The sequence below is a fragment of the Electrophorus electricus genome, chromosome 21 (assembly GCF_013358815.1).
Source record: "Electrophorus electricus isolate fEleEle1 chromosome 21, fEleEle1.pri, whole genome shotgun sequence".
NCBI lineage: Eukaryota > Metazoa > Chordata > Actinopteri > Gymnotiformes > Gymnotidae > Electrophorus > Electrophorus electricus.
This window is the reverse complement of record NC_049555.1, coordinates 5,912,493-5,940,213: the sequence shown is the minus strand read 5'-3', so window position 1 is coordinate 5,940,213 and position 27,721 is coordinate 5,912,493. Positions and strand designations below refer to the sequence as shown.

The 27,721-nt window shown below is 45.7% G+C and overlaps 2 protein-coding genes across 3 annotated transcripts in view; one reads left to right on the top strand and one right to left on the bottom strand.

Annotated features, from left to right (window-relative positions):
• The window catches only part of ccnt2b (cyclin T2b), a 33,158-nt gene extending 31,195 nt beyond the window's left edge, over nucleotides 1–1,963 (top strand). Inside the window, exon 10 of the mRNA XM_035520751.1 lies at nucleotides 1,724–1,963. Coding sequence (XP_035376644.1) covers nucleotides 1,724–1,869 — 146 coding nt within the window. The 3' untranslated portion in view covers nucleotides 1,870–1,963. The remainder of the gene's footprint in view (nucleotides 1–1,723) is intronic.
• The window catches only part of zranb3 (zinc finger, RAN-binding domain containing 3), a 45,708-nt gene that overhangs the window by 13,568 nt on the left and 4,419 nt on the right, over nucleotides 1–27,721 (bottom strand). The window contains exons 2-12 of one of the 2 annotated variants that reach the window (XM_027016628.2): nucleotides 24,074–24,092; nucleotides 22,590–22,768; nucleotides 21,640–21,871; nucleotides 15,178–15,263; nucleotides 14,464–14,635; nucleotides 12,417–12,554; nucleotides 5,670–5,789; nucleotides 4,191–4,310; nucleotides 3,596–3,775; nucleotides 3,019–3,183; nucleotides 2,484–2,886 (exon numbers count right to left, since the gene is read on the bottom strand). In XM_027016628.2, the coding sequence (XP_026872429.2) occupies nucleotides 2,484–2,886; nucleotides 3,019–3,183; nucleotides 3,596–3,775; nucleotides 4,191–4,310; nucleotides 5,670–5,789; nucleotides 12,417–12,554; nucleotides 14,464–14,635; nucleotides 15,178–15,263; nucleotides 21,640–21,871; nucleotides 22,590–22,768; nucleotides 24,074–24,092 (1,814 nt within the window). The remainder of the gene's footprint in view (nucleotides 1–2,483; nucleotides 2,887–3,018; nucleotides 3,184–3,595; nucleotides 3,776–4,190; nucleotides 4,311–5,669; nucleotides 5,790–12,416; nucleotides 12,555–14,463; nucleotides 14,636–15,177; nucleotides 15,264–21,639; nucleotides 21,872–22,589; nucleotides 22,769–24,073; nucleotides 24,093–27,721) is intronic. The other variant, XM_027016629.2, reaches the window with a different exon arrangement.

Below are 27,721 nucleotides of genomic sequence, written 5' to 3'. Positions count from 1 at the left end.
GCGTTGCGTCTCCGAGCCACACGCCGGAACAGGAGGTGCCGGGTGCGAGCGCTTTGGCTGTCTTGGACACCGCTGGCTTCCTCTTTGGGTTCGTCTCAGACAGCTCTGGCACGTCGCCTGGTTGTGCTCGCCGTTCCTCCCAGAAAGGGACGGCGTGCGCGCACACACGCACGACGGCTCTATTTAAAGGCACAATCAGGATCAGGGCTCCAGGAACGGACGTCTTCTTCATGTCGTCTGCCTTCTTATCGTGGAAAGAGACAGGCAGCGGAGGGAAGATCAATAGCCATGTTCAGCTACGCCTTCACACTGTGACCTCCGTCTCTTTTCACTCACTTCTCCCCCTAAATCTCTCTCTCTCTCTTTCTCTCTCTCTTTCGCTTCCTTCCCTCTCTCCGTCTCCCGGAGAAAGGCCGGCCTCACGTGGATCTGACAAAATGTCACCTGAATTTCTGAGGCGCAGAACTCGGTGACACCACTGTGCTGTGCTGTAACGAGCCCGGCTGAGGGAGTGAAGGAAAGCAGCTCCCACTGCGAAACCCGTCCAGCTCAAACTCCATTTCTGCACAGCACGTCACACGCGCTCGCTGTGCGGGGAAGAGTCGGTGTATGGATTAGGTCTGTGTAGCGTGGAGGTATCTCTCAGCCTCTCAGTCTCTTAAGGCTGTCATGACATCTGCTGTTCTGTGATAGGAATGAGGAGTTTATTTGGAAAGATCTTCTTTTGTTACATTTTCCAGGCATGCTGTGATGGCTGTATAACACAAGGCAGGAGTTTGCGTGTGTCGTATGACTGAGCTTTATGTTCGTGTGATGATTAGAGATCAACGTTATTCATACCAACAGAGTGTGAAAAAACAGACTTTTGTTTGATTGGTGTGGAATGGAAGGTGAGATGTGTGAGAGACACACAAACAACACCTCAGGCAGTGTGTGTGCAAAGGTGTATGTCAGTGTGTGTGAGTGATGAACATATGAGTAGCTTTGTGTGAAATGCTTTAATAAAAATGAACTCAGGATACTGTAAGTACAGGCTCTAAGGCAGGGATGAGGAGAGAAATGTCATAATTCAGGATGTGTTCCTTTCCAACAAAGTCCTGTTAGCTGGGCACTGTCTCAACACACTCAACACACACTGGCTCCATCTGTACACGCACTGCTCCACTTCCACCAACCAGCGTTATAACAGACACTGCAAATGTGTGCAGGGGTTTTATTCTCTGGTTTCTTACCTACAGATGTGTGTGTGTGTGTGTGTGTGTGTTTATAAATAAGGAGCTGCAGTGTTTTGTTTCCTTGAGGCACAGAAAGAGAGCGAGGGAGCGAGAGAGAGAGAGAGAAAGAGTGGGTAGATTCAGAAAAAAAATATTTAAAAAAATCAGGGACTGTTAACAGATGAGAGCATGCATGCACACACAAAAAAGTCATCTTAAAGAAGTTTTAAAGAACTGCAGCTCATCCGTTTAGATCTTTGGGTGAGTGCGTGTGGGTGCATGTATGACTTTATGTGCAGGCATGTGTTTAGCTTTGTGTGTGTGTTCGCACACACAGGCATATATTTAGCTTTTTGTGGAGACTAAACCCTCGATGTCCCCATGATGACTGTGCACTGAGGGGTAATTTAATTGGTCTCCACATGGGAAAAATGTTGTTTTTTTTTTCACTTTTATTCTTTTTACCCCATGAAAACAGCAATGCAAGACTGTGTGTTTGTGTGTGACAGACTGTTCCGATTTGGCCCTGCCAGTGACACTGAAAGATTGGTCCAAACGTCAGTCCCATGACTCTGTGGAAGACGTGGCTCAGAATGTGTCCACAACAGCGACCCTCGCCACGGAAACGAGCTGTTCTCACACGTTCTCATTCTAATTCAGTGGTTAGTAGTCCTTTGAGAACAAAACTGACTGTTCCTGTTGGAGAACGACTGGATAATAGGACAGTGTGTCATGGAACGCTCGCCTCCCGCGAGTCACGTGGGTTGGCCCGCCACGTGCAGTAGGAGGGTCTTGTTTGTGTATTGATAACCACGCCTGCACACACCTGCACTGGGTTAGAGTTTTGTTTGTGTATTTAAACCCCGGTCAAGGTTGTTGGTTATTGTCATCGTTCACCTCGTTTACGTGTTTGTTCACATTGTCTATGATAACTGTATGTATCTTCATGTTCACCTCTTGGATTATATGTTATCCGAGATCACCGTTTATGTTATGTGTGAGTGCCATTGTTTTTCGTTTGTGTTAATAAATGTATGTCCACGTCACGGGAGTCTGCGCGTCCTGCTCCTCGTCGTGCGGCAATCGGACAGCGTTACAGTCTGTGTATGTGGGCACACCCGAGTGTGTATGCATGTGCTATTACGCATGAGTTTATTACAAATACACAGTGCATGACTGTTTGTGAATCAATGAGGTGCTAGATTATGGAATATTCTGTAAAAAATGTTATCTGTGACTGCACATCAGATTGTGTGTGTGTGTGTTTACCTCTTTGTACTCGTGCTGTCTCACACATCTCGCAGTGGAGCAGCAGACCACTGTTGGAGAAGGTACACGCCACACAGCTCCACTTCTGGCTGTGGCGATCCACCTGCAGATCTGCAGAGAGCCTTCGGGAGGCGCTCCTGGGAATCACAGGGCTTCTCTTACCCCCACGCCACAACACCGGGCTAGCCTGCTTCAGACGCTTCACCCGGGGGCAGAAAGCCTCATCCTGATTGGTGGAATCTTGGCTGTGGCATGGAGAGCTTTGATTGGTCTCTGGCCGGTCACATGACGGGCTGAGAGGTGAGCTGCTGGTAGATGATTGGCCCGTTCTCTTCCTCTTCCTGTCTTTATCCAAGGTGGGCGAAAAAAACGTGCGAATGTCGTGCTGCTTGTCTTTCTCAAACTGCGGGAAGAAAACACACGGAAAGGAAGAGGAAGGAATGAGTAAAGAAAGGTGAGTGAGAAGGAGTGGGAGAAATAATCAAATGCAGACAAAAATGTCTCTTCCATTGGAGAGCTGCTCAACATCCCTTACGTGGGAGAAAAATATGCCATCCGTGTCGTTCTCAGCGTCGCCCACCACGCCGTCGCTTGGGGTCCAAGCCTGAGCAAAGTTCAAGAAGTCCCATTTCTCCTTCTCTCCTTCCTCTGCCTTCAGATAAGCCCTCCTGCCATTCAGAGTGCTCCCCGTCACCTGCTCCTGGTGGACGGCAGCATATCAGCTGTTAGCTTCCCCACGCAGCAGCCACAAAAGAGCACAAACAGGCCGGGAGCTCAGGAACGCCCTTTAACTGGACTGCGTTTGGTGACGCCCCGTGCTAACCACCATTAAGTAACAACCTTGTGTGGTTTCTGAGAGTAATGCTCATTCGAGGCTTTAAAACTTCCGGTTTGCAGATTTCTTAATTATACTGTCAGTATATTTTTAAAGGAAGCATTTTCGGGTGTGGAATCTCACAAATCTCACAATGAAGCAATTGAAGGATCTTAGAGCTGTTTTCCTTTTCTACCATACGATGATGGTCATTATGGATGTTTTGTTTCCTTATTCCAATTTATCTTCGTAAGGCAGAAGGTGCTTATAGCAGCTTTAAACGCTGCCTGTGCAGTACCTTCCTGTTGAGCATGGCCCACATGACCATGTCGAATGTCCCTTTGGCGACAAGGTAGTGCACGTGCACGGAGGAGGTCTGGCCGATGCGATGGGCGCGGTCCTCGGCCTGCTTGATGTGACCCGGGTTCCAGTAGAGTTCGGCGAACACCACGTGGGATGCCGCAGTCAGAGTGAGACCCTGAGAACACACATGCACACCCCATGCCCCACACACGCTCCTGTTATGCCACGGCGCAGTCAGCCTGCTCATTACTCTGGACTCAGGGTTCGGAGGTCAGCAGCACGCCGCGTGAGAGGCGCCCTTGTGTACACCCTGGCTTGTGCATTTATCGACCTGAGGGTTGGTGAACAGTCGGCGGATTAAATGTGTGTCGATGGACTAAATGTGTGGAGGACTTTGGAGTCAAAAGAGTGTAACAAGAATTGCAGGAAAAAGTTTTTTTTCTCTACAAGGAGTATTTATCAAATCCAGACAGTCTAGGTTAAAAGCAGAACCCCACGGCTGCGCAAACAAATTAGCATGAGTACCTGACCAGAAAATAGCACCGCGAAAGAAGTGGGAGGGCAAGTGTTCCGTGAGCCTGGGCGTGTACCTGTCCTGCCGCCTGGATGCTGAGAATAGCCACGCGGATGGTGGGATCAGTCTGGAAGCGATGGACCAGCTGGATCCGCTCGGCAGACGGAACGCTGCCGTCAATGCGGATATATCCGGCCTGCAAGAGACCCACACACACACACACACACACACACACACACACACACACACACACACACACACACACACTCCTTAACACTTTCACCTTTTTCGGTTCAGGGCTCCAATTAATGGTAAAAATCTGCTGCTAATTTAAACATTTTATCATGTGTCTACATCTGAACCACAGCCCGTGTGTCTGTGCTTCGTTCAAACACATGCTGATACTGATATCGAACAAACAGAAAAATGGTGTTGTGTCTTAAGCCTGTTTGAGGACTGCATCAAGCATTAGCCTGTGAAACTCCAGGCTGATCACTGAGCTTTTAATATTAAGGTGTGTAATTCAATACATCACTCACTCAATTATTCAACAACATATTGGAAAGGTCAGTAATTACCAGAGCATGTGGGTCAGGATCCCCCCACAGGTTCTTCAAGTGTTCTGGGTTAAGGGGAATTCTCAAATAAAAATGTAGTTGTTTTCAAATCGATGTTTGGACAACTGGGTCATGACCAACTAAGCTAAACTGAGCCAGTGCTTGCGAAGCCGCTTTGGGTAGTATGGTTGAAGGTTGTGCTAGGTTTTTTTGCATAATATTCCACTTTTTTTTGGACTCATCATGGCAAAATCCCCACCGAGTCCTTCTTTGCGATGGTTCAGCCCGGCTGTCGAGCCAAGCTTTGTTACAGAAAGTAGTGATTTCTCGCGATTTCTCTCACCTGCAGCATCAAACAAACACTGGATCAGGTGAGCGGGTGCAACAGGTGTAGCTCCCACTCAGCTGCTCTAATGAGCCCACACTTTCCTTGCTGTGCTATTCCTTGGCCAGTCAAGCGAATTATTTATTTACCTCTTCATGCACACTTCTTTATTTAGTTTTCTTGTTAATTGGTGCTTATTAAAATTTAAAGCAAGCGACAGGATTCACACCGGAAGGTGTGATCACACACACATATGCATGTGTACGTGCACACACGCACACTTTCTTTCAGTCTCTCTCACACCCCTCACTCTGTGTGAGAGGAGGGAAAGGTTGGGGAAACTTGAGAGTAACCAGGGGAAAGTTTGGGAGTTTTCCCAATGCACGCATGTGACGGGGCCTAGGCCACCGCATTCAAGATGACTCTGACCATAGCGTGTCTCTCTCTCACACACACACACACACACACACACTCTTGCCCTGTCTCCCTTCTCTTTCCCTCTCTCTCATATTTCATTAAATCCTTTAATTTCTACATTCTACCTTTTCTAGTCCGTCTCCCCCTTACATTCACACATGCACGAATGCTGACACTGGCACACGCACGCACGCACGCGCACACACACACACACACACAGTGACCTTCTCTGTATTTGGGAGTTGGAGTGCAGTACCTTGGCCTCGATGACAGCCTCGGTACACGCCTGCAGCATGTTGAGGTGGTGAGCGAAGACCAGGAACTTCAGCTGCTCCGACTCCAACAGCATCTTTATGTAATCCTTCACCGCTCCTGCCTGGAGATGGAGAGAGAGAGAGAGAGAGAGAGAGAGAGAGGTGAGGAGGGAGAGCGGGAGATGGAGAAGAGAGGAGATGGGGGAGATTTGGAGAGGAGAAGAACAGAGAGGAAAGGAAAGAACAGGGGAGACATTCAGTGATTCCAACTGAGTGAGCCAAGCCCACTCCAGAAGAAAATAATTATTTGTTGTTACTTACGTGTCTGAAGTGAATAAAGGCACTTAAAATATGAAGCAAACAAATCACACTTCAAAGCCTACAACGTTTCAAGGCTTAGGTGCTCTATGGCCTGTTATGGCATGTGCAGCGGGCCTGGATGGTCATCAGTGGTGGGCACGCTGACCCCCCCCCCACACCACCGCACGTCTCGCCAGGACAGTCTGCTCTCTCGCTTATTACATCGCCTAATTGCAGTTCTCTCAAACTGAAGAAGTTTTTGCCATGTGAGTGTGTGGTGTGTGTGCATGTGTGAGTGAGTGAGAGAGAGAGAGAGAGAGAGAGGAGGGGGGGGGGGGGGCTCAGTCTCAGGATAATTGGAAGCAGATGCTGTTGGAGTAAAAATACCAATGCTTGGCTCACTAGTGCTGGCCAGGATCTCACACTTTTTGGGAGAGAAAAAAAAGTGACAAGCTTACCTATGCAGCCCAGTGTGTGTGTGTGTGTGTGTGTGTGTGTGTGTGTGTGTGTGTGTGTGTGTGTGTGTGTGTGTGTGTGTGTGTGTGTGTGTGTGTGTGTGTGTGTGTGTGTGTGTGTGTGTGTGCGCGTATGTGTGCTGTGAGAGTCCCTTGAAGAACGCATACATATGTAACAAAACTGGACAAATATGGGAGGAGACAACACTCTGGGCAGGCAGCAAATGAAGGGGTGAAAATGAAATGATAAAAATGATTAAACGTGATGAATGTGAGATCAGAGCGGGAGTTGTGATGACACACACACACGCGCACACACATGCACACACACACACACACACACACACACACACACACACACACACGCACACACACACACACACTTACTTATGCAGGCACTCTGCTCATACAGTGACTGCCTGACTCTATTGTGTACACGAGTGGGTGACGTAAGTGTGCTGTGCTAGGTATGGCCATGAGGGCACTGAGTGGCTGTTAAAGGGATATTTGGAGTTGTTTGTGCAGGTTGTTAAGAGGGTTTTATTTGTGTTCTTGTTTATTTATCTTTAACTCAAGTTTCTGTTGTTAGCTCCTGCTGGAGGATGCGTCACTTCCTGTCCACAGTGTGTCCAGCTCATTTCCTTCTCATGCCGTTGCAAAACTCCACCAAGTCTCCATGGAATCCAACAAGAGGAGACCACAATTGAAAAAAAGTTTAGAAAAGGTCATTTGGCAAGGTCCATAGCAATGAAGTGGGCAAAAAATATGACAAAAACAAACAGATAACTAAAACGTAGAGGAGAGGCTAGGAGGGAGTTAAAGGTTGCTGTGATAGCCTCCGCTGTCGGTCAGGCCTCCTGCAGCTTGTTGTCATGGCAATGCCGTCACCTCTAATATGGAGAACAGAAGGGCTAGTTGCCATGGCGGCCATCAGGGGTCGATGGCACACTGTTCGTCTGACTAATATAGTAGTATTCAAATATTAGTAATATAACCACACTCTGACTGGGTATATATACATGTTCATGTGTGTGTGTGTGCTTCCCAACTGCGACCATGCATTATTACTATAAGGTGCATACGATATACTGTATGTATAGTCACATTTAAACATCTGTTCCCCTGCCACCATCGCTGCTAAACTTGCGTCACTGTCTGCCATTTTTTCACATTTTTCGAGTAGCTCCTCCCTTTCAGTTTTGCACTGCATTATGAAACAATAGTGTCCATCCAAATCATACTCAAAAAACGACTGGTTCCAAGTACGCAGCGTGGGATTTCGAGTATACTCAACTTTGACATTTTTAACTGTACTACATAGTACACACACAGCTGGCAAGTACCCTTCCTCATGATGAGGAGAACAGATGCATCTCTCTGGGAATACGTCGGCGGCTGCATAATGTTCATTGCAGCTCACGTCACATACTGAACTTTACTGTTCTATCTGAGAGTATTGCTTGTATCTGAAGTTCAGACCAGCATCGCTTGCCATTCCCTACTGCGAGAATTGCTAAGAAGCTCCGACTGAAAAACTCATTCAGTAAATTCATTTAGAACTCAGCTTCACATACACACACTAAATTTGCTTTACTCAGTGCTCATTGTCAACGGTAAAGCAGTGCTTTATCTTGGATAACATAGTGGACTGTAATCTTGATTTTATGCTTTTGACTGAAACATGGCAAATGAGCCAAACAGCCAAATGGCTCTTTTACACTACATTTTCACGCACTACTGGATGTAATGTGGACTGGTTTTCCTCCATTGCTCCATATAAAGGGTAAAAAACTCTAAAGGGATGTCTTTTGAATGCTTTATGAAAATCTCTAGGTTCTGTTGGCTCTTCTGGTTTACAGTCCTCCGACACCTTTACCTTTTTATTGCTCAACTGTCTGAACTACTGACTCTCCTCTGTTCTTCGTACCCTTGAGTGCTACTCTTAGGTGATTTTTTGACACGCGTATCTACGCTTCCTCAGCTGACTTTCTTAATTCGCTCCAGTGCACTGACATGCAAACTTCCCCACACATATCAGAGGTCGCATTCTCGGTACTGTGTGCAGCACAGTAGGCTCGTCTCCCTCAAACATGCGGCATACTGATCTTAATAACTCTGATCACAAAGCTATCCCAGTCCATCTATTTTTCATGCAGAGTCACCTACCTCAACACAGTTTTACTTTCAGAAATTGCAGAAATGTCAGGCCTCCTGTGCTAATGCTTACGCTCGAGCAGAGTGGCATCCCTTAAGGTATATGTCATCTCCCGAGGCACTGGTCACTCATTATGGCGACACTGGCTCAGCTACCCCGACCCAGGATGCCGCACTCAGAATGCAGACTCTGTATTCTGTCATGCTGATCCTTGGTTTACCCTGGGGCTATGACGCATGAACGCTTCATGGCGGCAGGTGGGACGTCTCAGTAGGAAAGCTGGTTTGATGGTACAAGTGCTTGCCTATAAAGACCATGTTTTATGTAATAAGGCCAAGACTGATTTTTACACCACTGCCATCAAAAATTGCCAGGGAAATGTGCAAGCCCTTTTCTCAACTGTAAACACGCTATTGCTGCCTGCTAATAGCTTCCCTCGAGCCCCCTCATCAGACCTCTGCTGTAAGTTCTGACATTTTTTAACGACAAGATTGACAATATCTATTTAGAGCTGCAGCAGATATCTGAGTCTATGGACACCCAAACTTTAATACAGCTTCCTCTTAAGCACGGTTTCTCTACTTTTGCCCTAGTAGAAGGTTCTGTTGCTAGGCTCACCAAGGTTTTTGCATCTGTTACCTGGACCCTATAGCCATGTTTCTGGTTAAAACCTGTGTTCCCTCTCGCTGTTTTTCTGATAACTAAAGTCATCAATGTCTCCCTTAGATCTGGCTCAGTCCCATCCAGTCTAAAACTGGCTACTATCACTGCAGTTCTAAAGAAACCAGAGTTTGACTCGCAAGATTTTAAGAACTACTGACATATTTCTAACCGTACCTTTCTTAGAAAGTTGAGTGAGTGAGTGACCTCCCAGTTGAAAGACCACTAAACCTATTTCACAAGTTTCAGTCAGGCTTCAGAGCTAACGACAACACTGAAACTGCTTTGATTAGGGTTACTAAGGATTTGATGGTTGCAGCCAAATCTGGGTTGCTAAATGTATTTGTTCTCCTGGACCTCTGTGCTGCATTTGGCAGTGTTTCATGCTACTATGCTGTGCAGACCAGAGAACTTGATCGTCAACTCTGACGCAGTGCCGACATGGTTTAATGGTTTATAACTTACAGGCAGACAGCAATTTGTTTCTATTATTTGGGTTCAGGTCTGATCCTTCTCTCTTCTCCCATGGTGTTCCCCAGGGATCAGTTCTTGGCCCCTTACTTTTTACTATCTATGTGCTACTGCTTGGTGATATCATTAGAAAGCATGGCCTCCAGGTCTACTGCTATGCAGATGATATGCAAATTCACATAATACTAAAGCCACTGACTCCCACCTGATGCTTTGATTAAGTGCTTGGCTGATGTAAAGACCTGGATGACTAAGAACTTTCTAAAATTAAATAATAGAAATTCTGAGGCCATACTAATTGCATCCCTAGACACTCACAAGAAAAATGGGTACTCTACCCTTGCTATCCCTGATTTTATTATATCCTCTGTAACCCAGGTTATCTAGGTGTCATTCGAGACTTCTCACTGTCATTTGAGGGACACATTAAAAACATCACTAAAACTGCATATTTCCATCTCAAGAACATTGCTAGATTATGTTCTTCTCTTTCCTACCCTGTAGCTGAGACATTTATTCTTGCTTTTATTACATCCAGACTGGACTGCTGCAGTGCTGTTCTCTTCAGGATTCTTGCCTATGGGCTCAAGAAGTTGCAGTATGTCCAAAACTCAGCTGCTGGGGTTCTCACCCATACCATGGGAACATATTACTCCTGCTCTTAGTCTACTCCAGCTTCCTCTCCACTTTTGCATACAGTATAAAATCCTTCTTATGGTTTTTAAATCCTGGTATGGTCTGGCACGTCTTTGCCTTTCTGCTGTCCTTCATACATATTCACTGGCTTCGGTTCGCTGACACTCACTTGCTTTCCTTTCAGAGCGCGGGCTTTGGGTGCAGCTCTAAGCTTTCCATCCCTTTACACTGGCCTTGTACCTCCCCCTCTTCTTCCACAATGCTTTTCCTCATATTTAGTCCCCGACTAAATATACAAAACTTGTTTTAGATCCACTCATTAATTATATTAATTATTTCTACTACTGCGCATTTTAAACTTAAGTTCATCTTAAAAAAGGGGTTTTTACTTCTTATTCAATTTACTTATACATTTCATTTATATTAGCTTATTATTACATTATTAATATAGCTACAATCACACTGTGGTTGGGCTAATGTGTATAGTATAACTTGCACTGGCACCAAATTTACCCTGCCTGTACATGGGGGTATTTGAGAATAATTATGTACTTAAAATAGTAAATCCATTTTCCCCCAAGATTTTATTGCCTAAATGATACACTGATGCATTTAATATTGTCACTTGCACAAGGGAAGAACTATCTGAATTCTGGAGTATCTTGACTCTCAATATTTGAAATTTATCAATATTTGGAATGTGATATGACTTGCATTATATTTTCTTGACATGATAGTGTAGGATCGGGAATTTTCAAACAGTTCTTTATCGAAAACCAACAAACAAGGACACTATCTTAAGAGCAGTTAGCATTCATCCCAGACCTCTTGTTAAGTCCCTCCCTATTAGCCAGTCTAATGGATTACGTAGAATCTGCAGCATTAATTAAGCTTATCAGAAACAAGCTAATGACTGGCACTTTCCTCATGGGAGGAGACAGGCAGGAGTGGATCTCACAAGCAAGGGAGCAATTCAAGATTCTACCCACCTCAGTGCTTACAGTCACAGAAGGTCAATAAGCAACTGGATGCTGTTCCTTTTTGCTGGGTCAAAGTTTGCTGGCTACTGAATTTCACACAATATTAATGAAACATTATTTCTGGCACATAATTTGTACTGATTCTAAATTTCAACACATTAAGCAACATCCCAAATGCGTGCTAAGTGTGCTATTAATTTTCATGACATGTTGGTTAAATCTCACACTCCTCCTTGCGATGCACTGACCGGGACGCCCGTTATCCCGACTGGCAATTACAGGTGTGGAAATTGTGTGTGATATGCACACAGACTTAAGTCTTTTAGCCATACTCACAGTAGGCGCCATAGTTCCATACGTGGCTTAACTTTATTTATCTGATTTTTCTAACGTATTTATCTGGTTCACTATCTGTGCAGACTAACAGATTTAGGTAAAACCTCAAGATCTTTATGAATTCCGATTACTGAATGGCACAGTAATATCAGAACAGGTGAAGAATGCAATCCCACTGTAGCTCACTTCCTAACAAGGTGGTCACAGTGTTAGCATGCTTAGATGCTTAGATATATAGCTATAGAGAAAGTGCGGAAATGGCCCAGGGCTGATCACATTGACAAAAAAACTTACATTGTGAATGTTATTGGTCTTCTTATAATCTTAATATAGAATTTGACATTAAAAGTTTTCTCTAAATTATCTGGCCTTTATTCTGTTTGGTACCTTGTTTCATTTATATTTTATTCCTTTGTTTTATTTATTATTAATGTGCTCATGTGTAGGGTTATAATTCTGTAAGGTTTTCCCTTCACATTGTATGCAACACTCACGTATATGATTTGAGTCCTTATGGCGTATTTCTGTAGTTTGGACTATTTTCTGTGCACACACTTTCTGTGATTATGTTTTACAGTATAACTACATTTACACTAGGGAACACGCATGCACGCACACTCTGTGTGTACAGTGGGGACTATGGTGAGCAACCCAACTACACACACACACACCTACACACACACACACGCACACCTACGCACACCTACACGCACACCTACACGCACACCTACACACACACCTACACACACACGGTACCTTGGCTACTGCAGTCTGTTTGTACATCTGTGTGATGAGACCCATCACCTCTGTGAAAGGGATCTCACTCTTCCACTCTCCACTGGAATTCAGAGACTGCATCAGGCTCTCCCATTTCTCCAAACTAGCACTGGCTTCCTGAAAGAGAGACAGGGAGCGAGACAGAGAGTGAGGGGAGAGAGAGAGAGGGAGGGGGAGAAGGAGAGAAAGAGAATATGAGAGAAGCAGATAAGCTTATGAGGTAAAACTATTAATGACACAGCAAAATCTGTCCTACTTTTCCCTCGCTGGAGGGAACACGGAAAGACCGAAAGAAAAAGGAATACAGTTAAAATATGGTGCAGAGTGATGGAAAAAGATCAAAACAAAGCGTGAGGGAACGAGAGGGGGAGACAGAGAAAGAGAGAGAGAGCGAGAGAGGTAGAAGGGTAGAGATCCTTGATGTTGCCGAACATCAGCTCACTTTCTGAGGGTCATGTGACCTGCCCAATTATAGCACCACAGTGACAGCAGCAGGGGGATATGGAAACACACAGTGCAATAAATCACACACGCGCGCACACAAAACTCATCGAAGCAATAGGGTTGACGAAAAAGACTTACACAAGGTTTAAGCCGACTGGTTATACAACTGTTTGGGTGTACGTAATGTGTCTGTGTGTGTGTGTGTGTGTGTGTGAAGGTAATGTATCTGTACGTGCTCATGTTGAGTTTGCATATGTGCATGTGTGTGTGTGTGTGTGTAGATACCCAAACATGAGTGAATGAATGTGTGTGCGCATGTGTGTATGTGTGTGTATGCGTGTGTGTGTATGCATATGCTGGCAGGTGTGTGCACCTGTGACAGAAAGTGATGAATGAGGATCAGAGCGGGTGAGGTACTATCTGCTATCAGGCGAACACACACACACACACACACACACACACACACCCTGCAGAATTTGCTGTATACGCATTTCCCACTCACTCATGCCCACCCATGCACGCACGCACACGATATGCGCGCATGCACACACACAAAATCAAACAAATACATGGCAGGATAGACAGAAAGACCATCTGAGTGTGAGAGAGGGAGAGATACATGTGAAAGACAGAATGAGGATGACATTAAACAATGGTGAAATACTTGAATCACACACACACACACACACACACACACACACACACACACTCACTCTCACACTCACACTCTCAGACACACTCACACACTCAGACACACTCAGACACACTCACACACTCAGACACACCCACACACTCAGACACACCCACACACTCAGACACACTCACACACTCAGACACACTCACACACTCAGACACACTCACACACACACACACACACACACACACACACACACACACACACACACACACACACACACACACACACACACAGGGGTAATCATGTGATTACATATATACTTTCTTCTGTGAATAACTAACTGAGCTCGTCAAAGTTTGAAATGAGACATAAGAGAGTAGAAAAAAGTGTGATCATGGGCAAGTGAGATAAACTGATAATTAGTGCTAATCGAATACCATCGCCTAGCAACGGCCATGGAGCGGTTACAGAGAGGTAATTAGTGCTATATTTATCCTCTCTGATTCTGTCTCATCTCAGATTGGCTGATTAGGGAGTTAGTGTGTGTGAGTGTGCCCACGTGTGTGTGTGTGTGTGTGTGTGTGTGTGTGGGTAAGAGTATGAGAAATGGCTGAATTGGAGCATGCATGTATGAATCTGAAAATGATGGAGCATGTTTATGAATCGGTGTGTGAAGAAATTAATATGTGTTCATCCATTACTCTGTGAGAGTGTGTGTGTGTATATGTCGACAGGAGTGTGAGCTTCTCTCTCTGTGCATGTGCGCACTCACGCACATGACAAAGACATTGAGTGGCATAACAGTAGTGGGCATGCGGCAGCAGGTGAATCAGAAGAGGCTGGTGTTTGCCAGGATCAGTGCTGGTGTGTGTGTGCCCTCCCTTTGCGCAGTAAAGCCCAGGGTTAGGCTCTTCTGTGCTGTGCCGGCTGGTAGGCGCGCTCTACCTTGGCTGCTTCTTTGGGCAGGTCGAAGGGTATTCTCTGGCGGATTTTGGCTGGGAGCTGTGTGAGGACCTCTTCTTTGAGCCTACGGATCATAATCTCACTCAGTCTCTGATGCAGCTCGTCCAGATTAGAGGCTCCGCGACAATCCCACTGACGCCTGCTCCCAAAGAACCTACGAGCGCGCACGCACGCACACACACACAAGCTTCCTGTTCATCTCTATGCTGTGCTACGCTGAAATACTCATTACGATGAGACCTTTACAATCCTTAAAGTGTGTGTGTTCCTCAATCACGCCACAACACTGTGTGGGATTGGTAGGGCGTCTGGATGAGAATAAGCAAATCTTTCTGTGCATGTTAGAGACGTTTTCCTGTGATTTACGTGTGCGCAGTTTTCTCTATTTCACACAGTGAGAGGTTGTCACGTGGCCATTTCCAAAAGCGTCTCAACTTTGTAGGGGAGCTTGCTGATGTTCTCTATGTCATATGGTAAAGTTTGACATTACTGCAGACTTTCCAGGTGCCAAATCATCAGAGTATTTATTTAGACAAAAAATTACCCATATCATTTACACTAAACTAATTAGAAAAATGAATAAATAATTAGCAATAAATTAACACTAAACCAGCATCACTTAAACTGAACTCTAAGTACCAGCACGGTGTACAAAACGGCACTCGTTACACTGAGTATTAATAGTGATGTGCTTACTTGTAGTGAGCATTGCAGTATGTTTTAGCATAGTCACTCCATGTGCCAAAACGCCTTGGATACAGCGCATCAATCTGCATGAAGAGCTGAGGGAGAGAGGGAGGGAGGGAGAGAGAGACAGAGAGAGGTACAGATGGAGAGAGAGACGAGTGTGAACAGATAACTGATTTTCTGTACCTTCACTGAAACAGCAGCCCATCACCACATGCTATGAATGAATGTTTATGTCCACATCCATAAATGTCTCCCATAAAAGTAAAAACAGCATGCTGTAAAGTAGGGTAAAACACCCACCCACCCTAAAGCATGTTACAAAGTGCATCAGTCACTGACAAAAAAAGGGAGAAAAAAATCTTAAAATAAACAATAAATAAATTCCCCAAACAAAACATAATTATTATGTGCTCTCGGTTTCTACTTAAGCCTATTTTTCTGAGGCAAATATGCTTCCGCTTTTGAGCGGAATTTCTCAGTAGCCTCTCCACCACAGCTAACGAGCATAATCAAACACGAGCAGATTTCTTCTCTGGCAGAACAGAGGCCGCCTACAGGTTTTCTTATTATACGCAGCAAAAAGCAAACAAACCGCAGAATTGGAGAGGAGGGGGCACAAACTCATAACTACAATTTCCTCCATCAGGACCATTGGAGGCACTACAGCTCCTTAGCACAAACCACACGGCAACAAATAAAGGTTTACAGAAAGAGACCTGCACCTCGGAATGGCTCCTGTGCAGGAGAAGAAGTGAGAGAGAGAGAGAGGGTGCAGGGGAGATACAGAGACAGAGAGACAGACAGAAGGAGGGAGAGAGATATAGTGAGAGAGTGACTCGGGGTGAAGAGAGGAAGCGGGGAGAGAGAGCAAAAGGGGAGACTGATGAAGGAGGCTTCAGACAGCATGGGAGAACAGCACTCAGGAGTGTGCTGGTGTCCGCGTGTTGTGCTAATGCTCTTGTAGGGGAATGTTCTCACGGCTGAAAATCACACTCCAATACAGGGCACTGCGGAATAGCAGGGCACAGAATGCAAATGGCGTTTCAGTTCACCATCATTCAGAGGTTCTCGCTCTGCACTGAAGGGTTACTACAGCCTCCTTTGAAAAGTGACCATCAGTGTCTGGTGTTACACTCGACCAGCTTCAATAGGATGATTTTTTGGAATAATAACCAGCAATTATTTGAATCCAGGTTCCAACTGCTCATTTCTCTGAGCAAATGTGTTCAACAAAGCTTGGCATTATGCCACTAAATAAAATGTGAGAGAGAGGGTGTGTGTGAGTGAGAGAGAGAGTGTGAGAGAAAGCGTGTGTGAGAGAGAGCGGGGGGGGGGGATGAGTGTGTGTGAGAGTGAGAGAGAAAAAGAGTGAGAGGGGAAGTGGGAGGAAGAGAGAGAGAGTGGGTGGGAGAGAGTCTCTCACACACACACACACACACACACACACACACACACACACACACACACACACACACACACACACACACACAGTCAGTATTGTTACTGTCTCCAACCCAGGGCACCAGCGGTAAAATCACCTCTTTTCAACACACGCTGTCTGCAGCGAGGCAGTCAGCCTGTCCCCAGCCCCAAGGTTAAGTAAATATCTACACCTATGAAATACCAAGGCCAAAAGAACAAGCAGTGAAACCAGGGGAGCGGCTGAAGTACATCCGTGCACGTTAACCACACACCGCTGCTGGAGCCGGGCTCAAGGCACAGTGCATGGAGCTGATTATCTCACGCTGAAAGCATCATTTGATTGTATATTTTGCATTCATATTTTTGAAGGGAGGTCTGGTGATTCCTGATCTCTTGATTGCAGTACTTCTCACAATGCGTTCACACCAGGGACGCACGGTGCGCTTCTAAACAAATCTTGCTCCTGTTTGGTTATGGGTCTAGCTATAGCAGGAGTCTGTTCTTAATTATTGTCACTATCTTGTTATCTTGTTTAATATCCATGAGAAGGAAGTGGTTATAGCAATGCAGCATGCCATGTTAGTACTAGTAGCCTGATTAACACCTTGTTACACTGCAAATGTTATCTAGCTTCACTCCTTATTAGATTTGCCACTTAAAAGATTAAATGCCATCATCCTCTTAATATTTACTTATTAATTTTCATTTGAGCTACTCTTCCATCTTGATTAGCGAGCATATGGCTAAGGATAGCTGCGTAAATGAGTTGTAATGCAAATCTAAAGAGACAAATGTCTATAATGAACACAGTCATCCATAGCTGTCGGAATAAAACTAATGCCTTGCATTAGTGTGGAGATTTGGAGCAAGATGCGGTGCTACCATATGTCTGCTCACTCAGCCTCTCTGAGCTATTGCTGCTTAGAGTGTTCGCATTAAGCAGGAGAGGAGCGTGCACGCAGAGCAGGAGAAGAGCGTGCACGCAGAGCAGGAGAAGAGCGTGCATGTAGGGCAGGAGAAGAAAGTGCACGTAGAGGAGGAGAAGAGCGTGCACACAGGGCAGAAGAGTGTGCACACACTACAGGACAACAGTATGTACACAGAGCATAGAAAGCTCAGCAACCTTTCCCTTCTGTGCTTCTTTTGATCGATGTCTTTGTGTGGCACATGTCTGCAGGTGTCTGCACCATGGCAATACAGCAGACAGTGCAACTATTTAATCTTTTCCCTTTTTGTGGTGCTGCTTTGCCGCAGTGTGTTTCGCAGTCTCGGGAGCCAAACACGAGGCTGCTTGAAGCTCCAGATATCCCCTTCAAAAGGGAGGAAGAGTGCGATGACGATGGCAATGATGATGAAAAAGATGGCGTCGCCACCCGTCATGCTCCAGATGACATGCTGATTGTTACCAGCGCTTCAGTCATGCGGTGTATGACATCAGTCACAGGGAGCACAGACTCTGAGGATCGTCCGGTAGCGACGCAAGCCATCTGTGATCTTCTGTAATAGCGGCCACTATGCTGGGCTTCCGGCTTAATGACACCGCTGCCAATCAGTAACTGTTCCGAGTTTACCCGCGGTCCTGCCTTTCCATGAATGCCGGGCAAAAGTCAGACCCATTTTCCGTGCTCCAGCCACTTCACAGCCTGACTTGACCCAGGGACAGAGGGCGAGGGAGTTGGTTACGGAGTCCGTTCTTGGCAATTTTGCCACTATTGCCTGTTTAATGACTGCAGCTGTGTTTCTTCTGTCCTACCTGACGTCTCTTATTATGGAGCTTCCCTTGTGAGATCCAGGGCTGTTTTTCCATTGAGCCCACTGTAGGGAGCAGCCTAATCACCATCCTTCAGATGGCCATGGCAGGAGAGAAGCCCTGGACGGGGCCCTGTCCTGCTTCTGCTTGCGCCAGGTTCGGTCCAAGCTACCCCGCAGCGGTCCAGAAGCACGTCGTGTGGCCGTCCTCTGCAGACGCTCGGGCCAGGGCTCGCCTCCAATCCGCAGCAGATGGCGAAACTGTGCTGAAGGAGACGCGCAGCAGGCCAAGGCCAGATCACGCGAGTTCAAAAAGGAGGTCTTACCGGACAGGTTTACATGCGTGGCTGAGCGACTTCTACTCCACACGTCCCGCCATTCCAATGGGGCGCAGAGGCCTCAGTCCCGTTTTAGGCTCGTGTGCCGTCAAACCTCGCACCCCAGAAAGCTGCAGGGCAGAAAGCTCTCCCCAGTTATTTGTGCTCGGTGCCCATTTCCAGAGGCCTGTGATTCGCCACGCATGACTGAGAGGATGTAAACTTCTACACCCCGATTCTCATGTTAACATGCAAGTGTGAGGGAGAGGCCTCTGTGGCCCAGCACGGCACCTCTCCCCCTGGAGTGGCACAAAGCCCACCTGCTTCTGGCCTGGGCGTGCAGTCTCTACCCATCACCACGCAGTAGACATGCCGGGAGCGACAGCTTCAGAACGGAGTGTCACGCTGCAGCTGGACCCTTGCCTCTCACCTACGGGCCTGCCGGAGGGACATGCAAATCGCCCTTGGCATTAATCAGCATATTAATCAGCATGTTAATCAGTGCATGCTCCCTCAGCTGTGGCTGGTGACCTTGAGGGTTTACCCAGCGCTTTATGCTCGGTGAGACGTTTGTACACCTGTCAGAGATACGTGAGGTCTGTACCACTGTAGGTGTCGCGGGAGGGAGGGCCTGGGTCAGCACTGCTTCTAGCGGAGGTCCTCGCGCCGGACAGCGGGCGCGGATTCTCTGGCATGCCGGAAATCCGGTTACTTCATGCGCCGCCTTGCTCAGAGTGCCTCTCCGTGCTGTTCTTTTTTGTGTGCCTGCCACCATTTGGCCACCGTCCAGCTGACTTGATAGAGTAACTCCGGGTCAATATTTCCCGCTTTAATGAGACAGGGTTGGCAGTTCTAGGGGTTCCTCTCAACAGAAAGGACACTAAAATGACCCTAAATGCACTCAGCATCTCTTGGCTGGTGTTTCTTGTTCAGCAGGTCAAACTGGTAATGTCCCACTATACTGGAGTGCAGCATCTCAAAGTTTACGCATGTAACCGTGGTAACATAAAGGTGGCCTAAAAATGGGCAGTGGTGGCTCAGTGGTTAAGGTACTCCACTATTAATCAGAAGGTTGCCAGTTCCAATCCCATTGCTGCCAGGTTGCCATTGTTGAGCAAGACCCTACACCCACACTTGCTCAAACTGTATTCATCCATAATTGTAAGTCACTTTAGACGAAGGCATCAGCTAAATGCCATAAATGTATAAAAAGGTCTCAGGGTAGAAATGTGATGTGTGGAGATTTCTATATGGGGCTGAAGCACTCCTGGTTGCAAAGGAACTCTTCCCTAATGCTGCACTTTGACAATCATAGGATTAGCAGTGAGCAAAAGAGATATTTCATAACATTACCTGTCAGACAGTACAGGTTGTTTTAATTAAAGGCCCATGTTGGAACTCCATCTAAATAAATGTTGTAATTGTCCTGTAATTAAAAGGGACACTACAGAGCAACAGGCTGCTTCGTAATTAGCTTACTGCTTTACGGCCTTGTTATGGAAACAAACATACTGCAAATTATGTCTCCAGTTAAAATTTCTCTTTAAGTATTGTGTTTCGAAAGATATCAAAATTATTTTAGAAAAAGTAATTACTCCCTCTTTAAGGCAGTGAAGTATTTTAGCATATTTCAAAGAGTCCCCAGTTAATAGGGAAAGCTGAGAGGATTATTTCTTTATTTTATTTATTTATTTTGTGCGTGTATGTGTTAACAAATCTTAAAAAAAAAAGAACCCTCACTGTTGTTAGTCTAACAAAAACACAGATAGCAATGAACCGTCACAGCCTCTTTTCAAACAGCGTTCTCTGTTTTACGGCGCTGCAGTGCCACTGCTGTCTCCCGATATGCCGAGTGAGGCCAGCGGTCTGGGTTTATAAAGACCAAGGGCAGCGATGGAGAAACCGCCGACATTATACCGGCTGCCAAAAGGCAACACTCATGTTCTAATGGCAGTGTCAGGGTTGCGCAGTGTCGTCTAATAGTTCCCAAAAGCTGTTTCTCTTAGCTGACTGGTAATGATGGTTAAAATCAGATGTGTTTAATGTGAGCAGGCTGCTATTACAGTGGACAGGCATCACTGAATAACAGCACTATTCAGAACACAGAGTTCTAAGTCTAAAGGGTCACTGAGGATTCAGTATTGGACCGTTAAGAGGGACTAGTACGGACTGTACAGACAGGTGGTGGATTTCAGATGTTACCCCTTTCCTCACCTCCCACAACATTTAATGGCTCTGTGGCTTCTACTGTGGAGTCACCGAGTCCTTCCTCTCATCATCCAGAAGCACCTGGTTTGGTACTTGAAGGAGCCCAAGTCCAGAGCATAACCAGGACAGCAGAGAGGGTCCTAGGATGCCTCTAAACAGCAGGGTGATAAAGGGGGCTGGCAGCCTATCAGCTCACCCTCTCATCCTGGAAATCAACTCTTCCAGCCGCTTCCCTCTGGTAACAGACTCTGCGCCACCAAAACCAGCACAACCACACATGCTAACAGACCTTTCTCCACAGCTACAGGGCTCATCGACTGCAGTGGACACTTTGCTCTTTAAATTTTAAACCTTAAACTAAACAATCACCTCCCTTACTGTACTACAGCAATGTCTCTGTGACTTACTTATCTGCACAACTTTTGCAACAATTTGCATAATAGTTGTATTAAAATGTCTACTCTGACCTGCACATGTAGATATCTAGATATGCACATGTACAGATATTCATACATCCGTAGGGCTTTTTACAAGTCTTATTCTTTGCCCTTCCATCTATTTATGATGTTTCTATTTTACTTTTCCATAGTTAAATACCTGTTAACAGTCTGTGTGTGTGTTAGATCTGCTTAGTATGTTACATACATGTGTGTGCCCAAGACAAAATACCGGTATGGGTAACATACTTGGTGAAACAAAGTGATTTGGATCCTGATAGGATTATGCCAACAGCTTTTGTCATGACAGCACTCCTCCTCTAGGTGGCGTATACCTCTTCTGGCCTGCCCAGTGCTGGAGTCCCCGTGAGCAGTATAGCGCGTTTCGCCTTCTGGATGACCGGCACCAGGATCTTGGTGCGTGCTGCATTTCTGGACTTCAGGTAGTGTGACTCGTCCACTATGATGACACCAAACTGCTGCTTGTTCAGGGCATCCACCAGGGGGCGCGCGTCTGTGGTGAGCAGCCCGTAGCCCAACACAGTCACCTTACTCTGGCTGAGCCCACTGTGAGAACACAGAAAACAATCGCCAACTTCTCCAAATTTCCCCCAGCTTAGTCTGGTCAAAGGAAATGTTCAAATGTTTTGGCAAGCAAACATGTTCATAATAGAAACCACTTACAAAGTTTCAAGTCAAACAAACTAAAAATTTTAAGTCAGTGCAGCTAGCCAAGTGAATAATCGATTTATGTAAACCACTGGCATTCGACATGAAGCTGAGGCCCTCTGCAATCTGCACAGCTCATCCCAGTCCAGCCCACGTCCCTACGGCCTGGGAGTTGCCAGTCCAGCCCACGTCCCTACGGCCTGGGAGTTGCCAGTCCAGCCCACGTCCCTACGGCCTGGGCGTTCAGAGCTCAAATGACAACATTTGTAGAGTATAAATAGTATCAGAATTCTGAAGACATTATTCAGTGATAGAAAATGTTGAATCTTTCTTAAATCTTTCTAAAATCAACCAACCCCCACCCCAAAAATGAAACAATACAAAAAACTTTCACTAACAGAAAAACCTTCCTTGAAGGAAAAAAAAAACCAAAAAAAAAAAAACCCTGCTTGTCTAATTTCACCTTGTTGGAAGAACAAATTCCGTGACCGAGCACCACTGATTAATCTGTTTTGCATAACCGAAGCAAATCCCCTTATCTTTTCACTTCCTTCATCTTTACAATCATGAGATGACCTGCAATGTTTAACGAGCGAGAAGTCAAAAGGCGGCATACGCGATGTCAGCTTTGCTCTGCACTAGGTTGATGTCCTGGGGGCCGAGCTCGGGCAGCCAGTGCTCCAGCTCCTCCATCCAGGGGTACTTGAGGGAGGAGGGCACCACGATGAGGAGGGGCCACTCCTGCCTGTACAGGTAGGCCACAGAGAGGGCCTGCAACGTCTTCCCCAGGCCCATCTACAGCACAGCACACAGACATGGCGTTAATGCACAGCGATAATACACGGGCTTAACACAGCATGTTAATACACAGGCTTAATACAGGGTGTTAATACAGGGTGTTAATACACGGGTTTAACACAGGGTGTTAATACAGGGTGTTAATACAGGGTGTTAACACAGGGTGTTAATACACGGCGTTAATACACAGCATTAATACAGGGTGTTAATATGTGGGCTTAACACAGGGTGTTAATACACGGCGTTAATACACAGCATTAATACGGGGTGTTAATATACAGCGTTAATACAGGATGTTAATACAGTGTGTTAATACAGGGTGTTAATACAGGGGCTTAACACAGGGTGTTCATACAGGGTGTTAATATGTGGGCTTAATACAGGGTGTTAATACACGGCATTAATACATAGCATTAATACATGATGTTCATACAGGGTGTTCATACACGGCATTAATACACATCATTAATACAGGGTGTTAATACTGGGTGTTAATACAAAGCGTTACTATAGGATGTTAATACATGGGCTTAACACAGGGTGTTAATACAGGGTGTTAATACACGGCGTTAATATGGGGTGTTATTACACAGCGTTAATACAGGGTGTTAATACATGGCATTAATATGGGGTGTTAATACACAGCGTTAATACAGGGTGTTAATAAGTGGGCTTAATACAGGGTGCTAATACAGGGGTGTTAATACATGGTGTTAATACAGCATTAACTAAATGAAGTAAACCCAGTGCTAATCTTAATCTGGTTTTACCAGACAGGCATATCTTCATGGGCAAAGATGAGAGATGTTTTTTAGAATGTCATGTAAGAGGATGGAAGTGGAAAAGTTGACAAATGTGATCAGATAGGTTACACAGAGTATCATACGCGATAAGGTGAGATTTTTTTCCCCTTGTGTTAAAAAATGTCTGATTATTACATTATTACCTTCTAAACATTTTTATTTGGCTCACAATAGCAATTTAACTTCAAAATAATAGTTTGCACAATATGACTGTCTGCAAAAATCTAATCTTATAAAATAGTACAATTGAGGTACAAACTAACAGAAAGGCTCAGTGAGAAACTAAGCAGTCTCATATGAGAGACCATCAGAAGAGACAGTGGAGCATCAACAACACAATTAAACTTTCTTTAACTTTTTCCCCCTCAACTTTGGTTTTTCATTACACCCTTCATTTATTTTACAGCTTTAAAATTATACAAATGCAAATACCTTTCCCTCACACACTCATATGCAGACACACCCCCACACCGTATAGTAAATACGTAAAATAGCTTACCTCATCGGCAATCAGGCACCTGTAAGACAAAAATGAGGGACGTGCAATTAAATAATAAAGAATGATTCTTCACTACTCCAGTTCAATTTGAAACATCAATTAGAGCAACAAATTGTGACTCCAGAGGTGATCCAAAATCTATGGTCATCCCTAAAGCACTGCCCCAAATAATTACCCTGCAAATTACGTTTTTAATTTCTCCCACGGAATCGATGTCCAGGGAGGCAGGCTGAGCGCGAGGTTATTGATCTGGCCGTTATTGTGGAAGCAGGGCTTGCTCAATATCATTCACACCTCAACTCAAGAGCCAATTTAACCGGAACAGCCACGGCCTAAAAACGTGGGGGCAATCTCAGCGCTGCCTTGAAAACGTTCCTACAAATAGGAATCCTACACTAACCCAGATCACTAGCACAAATCAATGGACAGATTCCAGCCAGTCAAAGCACACTGCACTAACTAACCGATAGCAGTCATCTTTACTGTGTGTGTGTGTGTGTGTGTGTGTGTGTGTGTGTGTGTGTACAAAACACTCCCTACTATGCTGCACAAATAAGATATGTTTCATTTAAACATAATTTGGTTTCAACTCTTCATTGAAATCTCGTTTTTGTTCCGAAAACTGTTTGTGTTTTTATTTAAAGATAATTACTGGCTGCTTCCATCGCATCTGTAGATGTTTTATTAGCCCATGTCCTGAAGGTTGCCTTTCTAAACTGATCTTTCATGAACAGGTGACAGCCAGCGATCAGCGACACCCTCCTGTGACTCTTGAGAATGCAGCCGAAACCTCAGTGGGGCTGTTCGGTTTTACGTAGTCAGAGCGAATGCCACCGTAGTTCATGCACTCGGACGGCTCATAAGGCAGATTTCTTCACTTCCTTTAATCTTCATTTGCGAGAAGCAGGAGTGTGGCTGCGATCGCCTGCCGAGACGCGGCGGGAGACGTAACGGTGCCGGTGAGCCCGGCTAAGCCGAGGATTTGCTCCAAACAAATGAAGCGGTTTTGTAAGTACCGGCAAGAATGAGAGAACCTCGTGTCTGTGGTTAAATGGAGATTTACTACCGTTTGTGACACTGCAGTCCATAGTCCTACTTTCAGATACGTGCTCCTAATGAGAGCGAGAGAGAGAGACAGAGAGAGGAATTGGGAGCGAGACCCAGGAGAGAAAAAGACAGATGCAGACAGACAGATGCAGACAGACACACTGAGGAGAAGGGCGAGGGAACAAGGTGGTATGAGTGTCATAAAGGGATACACACTCTATCTTTTGTTCTCTTCCTTACAAGGGAGAACACGATTAATGACCTCTATATCGCAAGTTATTTTTCTAATTGATGCAGCATTTGCTCAGGTGTGTGTGTGTGTGTGTGTGTGTGTGTGTGTGTGTATGTGTGTGCGCACGTCCAAGTATGCACATGTGTATAGGTGTGTGTGTTTGTGTGCACCATTTTCACACTCATTAATCACTCTTCTTTAAATAACCAAGCTCATGCCAGAAGTAGTTCTGCCTCTGGGGGGAGTCGGTGTTTCCAGCGGCTGACGGCCGTACCTCGAGACCTCCCCCCGTCTGCTCGGCTTTAAATGTTATCTGTAAGCAGCAGGGGGTCCGGGTGCCGCCCATCAGCCCAGCCCAGGGGTCCAGCCGCGCACCGTGCTGCACGGCAAAGGAGTTCACAGCACTGCCCGAGAATCCATATTCCTCGCACGCGCTCTGCTTCCGCCCCTGTGCTGCTGGGCCAGGCAGTGGAGGCTGCCAGGATGGAAGCGATAGTGGGCACGCTGCGGAGTCGAATGGGATTCACCCCTGAAGCTCCTTTTCAATCTACGACCAGGCCCGATCTGGCAACCCGGCCCGCGCCGCCAGCATTATCATGTGTCCAGGCGGCAGCGGAGGTCGCGCTCATTCCGCCTCGCTTTACGAATGTGCCTTTAAACACCTCTGTATCTTTCCCTTCATGTTCAGTTGCGCCATGGTTACAGCACAATTATGCGCGCTCGTACCGGAGGGCCTCTCTGTGGCCTCGTTGTCCTGATCGATGACATCGATCGGCTCAGCAGGGCGCCCCGGGGACGGAGGCAGATACACTCCTGCCACTGTAAGGCGGCAAAGCGTGGCAGGCGCTTGCGATGGCAGGTTGACGCAGCGGCCTCCGTTCAGGCCCCATTAAGCCCTGTAAATGTGTCAGCGCGCTGCATGCTAATCTGGGGTCCCGCGGCACCTGCGCTAGTCAATGTGCGCTTTTGCGCTTAAACATCGCCATCAGCAGGGGAGATTAATCCAATCAGTTCGCGTACGCGCGTACATGAGCATGAAGAATCATCTCCATAACTGCCATTCTGAAATCACAACCTCTCCATTTGCTTATGCATTTTCCAGGGCGCGTTGTGTTGTGTCTGTGGGCACCTGACGGTACTCAGGAAATCCTGGGGTATGTGACTGGTGACATGCTGTGATCACATAACGCCAAGGTTTCTTGGTTCTGTCAGCCCAAGATGTTTCCACATAATTTTTTTTTTTTTTTTTTAAATAAATCTAGATTTATATCCTATCTCTTTAAACTCAGTCATCAATGTGATGGAATCATTAGCATTTGATGCACACCAGTGCCCTGGCAGTGTTAATCAACCCTGGTATAAGGCACTGTTGAAAGTCAAACCCACAACTCTAAGAATAGTCTACCCTTCCAGCATCTCTGTGCTGTCTGCTCACAGCATATTCGCTATGAGACTTTGTCCCTTTGAGTGTTTGTGCGCGTGCATGTGTGTGTGTGTGTGTGAGAGAGAGAGAGAGAGAGAGAGAGAGAGAGAGAGAGAGAGAGAGAGAGAGTGTACTCTGTGTGTGAGAGAGGGAGAGTGGTGTGTGTGGTTGTGTGTGCCACTTCTATAAGCAGAGCAGGTCTGCTGCAGGGCGTGTTATTGAATTGTGGAGAAGGAGAGAGTGCGAGGCAGAATCAATATGTCAAAAAAACAGTGAGAGGTTATATTCTGCTGCAAAAAAAGCACGGAAACAAATCTAATACCACCACAAGCCGCAGAAACAGCCAAGTCAAAACAGACACTTTCAACTCACACAAGCACTTACCGACATTCAAAACAGCTAATGGAAAAAGAGCATATTTGAGTTTGACTTCTGCTACTTCTGTTTAGGTGTTTAAAAGAGTGAGTGAACAACTTTTATTTTTGTGCCCTTGAGTGAATAATTCTCCTCACAAAAATGAAAATGTTCCCGGTACTGAATAAAAATTACTAGATGCCATTAAGTACTATGCAAATTTTCGTAACGCTAACCATCATAATCATAATGTCATCGTAATCACAATGTTGCTATCATAATCACAATGCTATCATAATCACAATACTATCACAATCACAATGCTAACAATCACAATGCTATCATAATCACAATGCTATCATAATCACAATGCTATCATAATCACAATGCTAACTTGTCTCTGCCAGGGATTTGGACTGCAGCATTTCTTTAATCCTGTGTGGATGCCTCACTGACTCACTGATTGACGGACTGATTGATTCTTTTATTGCCACACGACATGTCAGTGGTAATTTTGTATCAAGATATCATTCAGCTCCTTTTTGTAGCACACTTGTTTGTGGCACAAAACACATAAACATACAATACACAT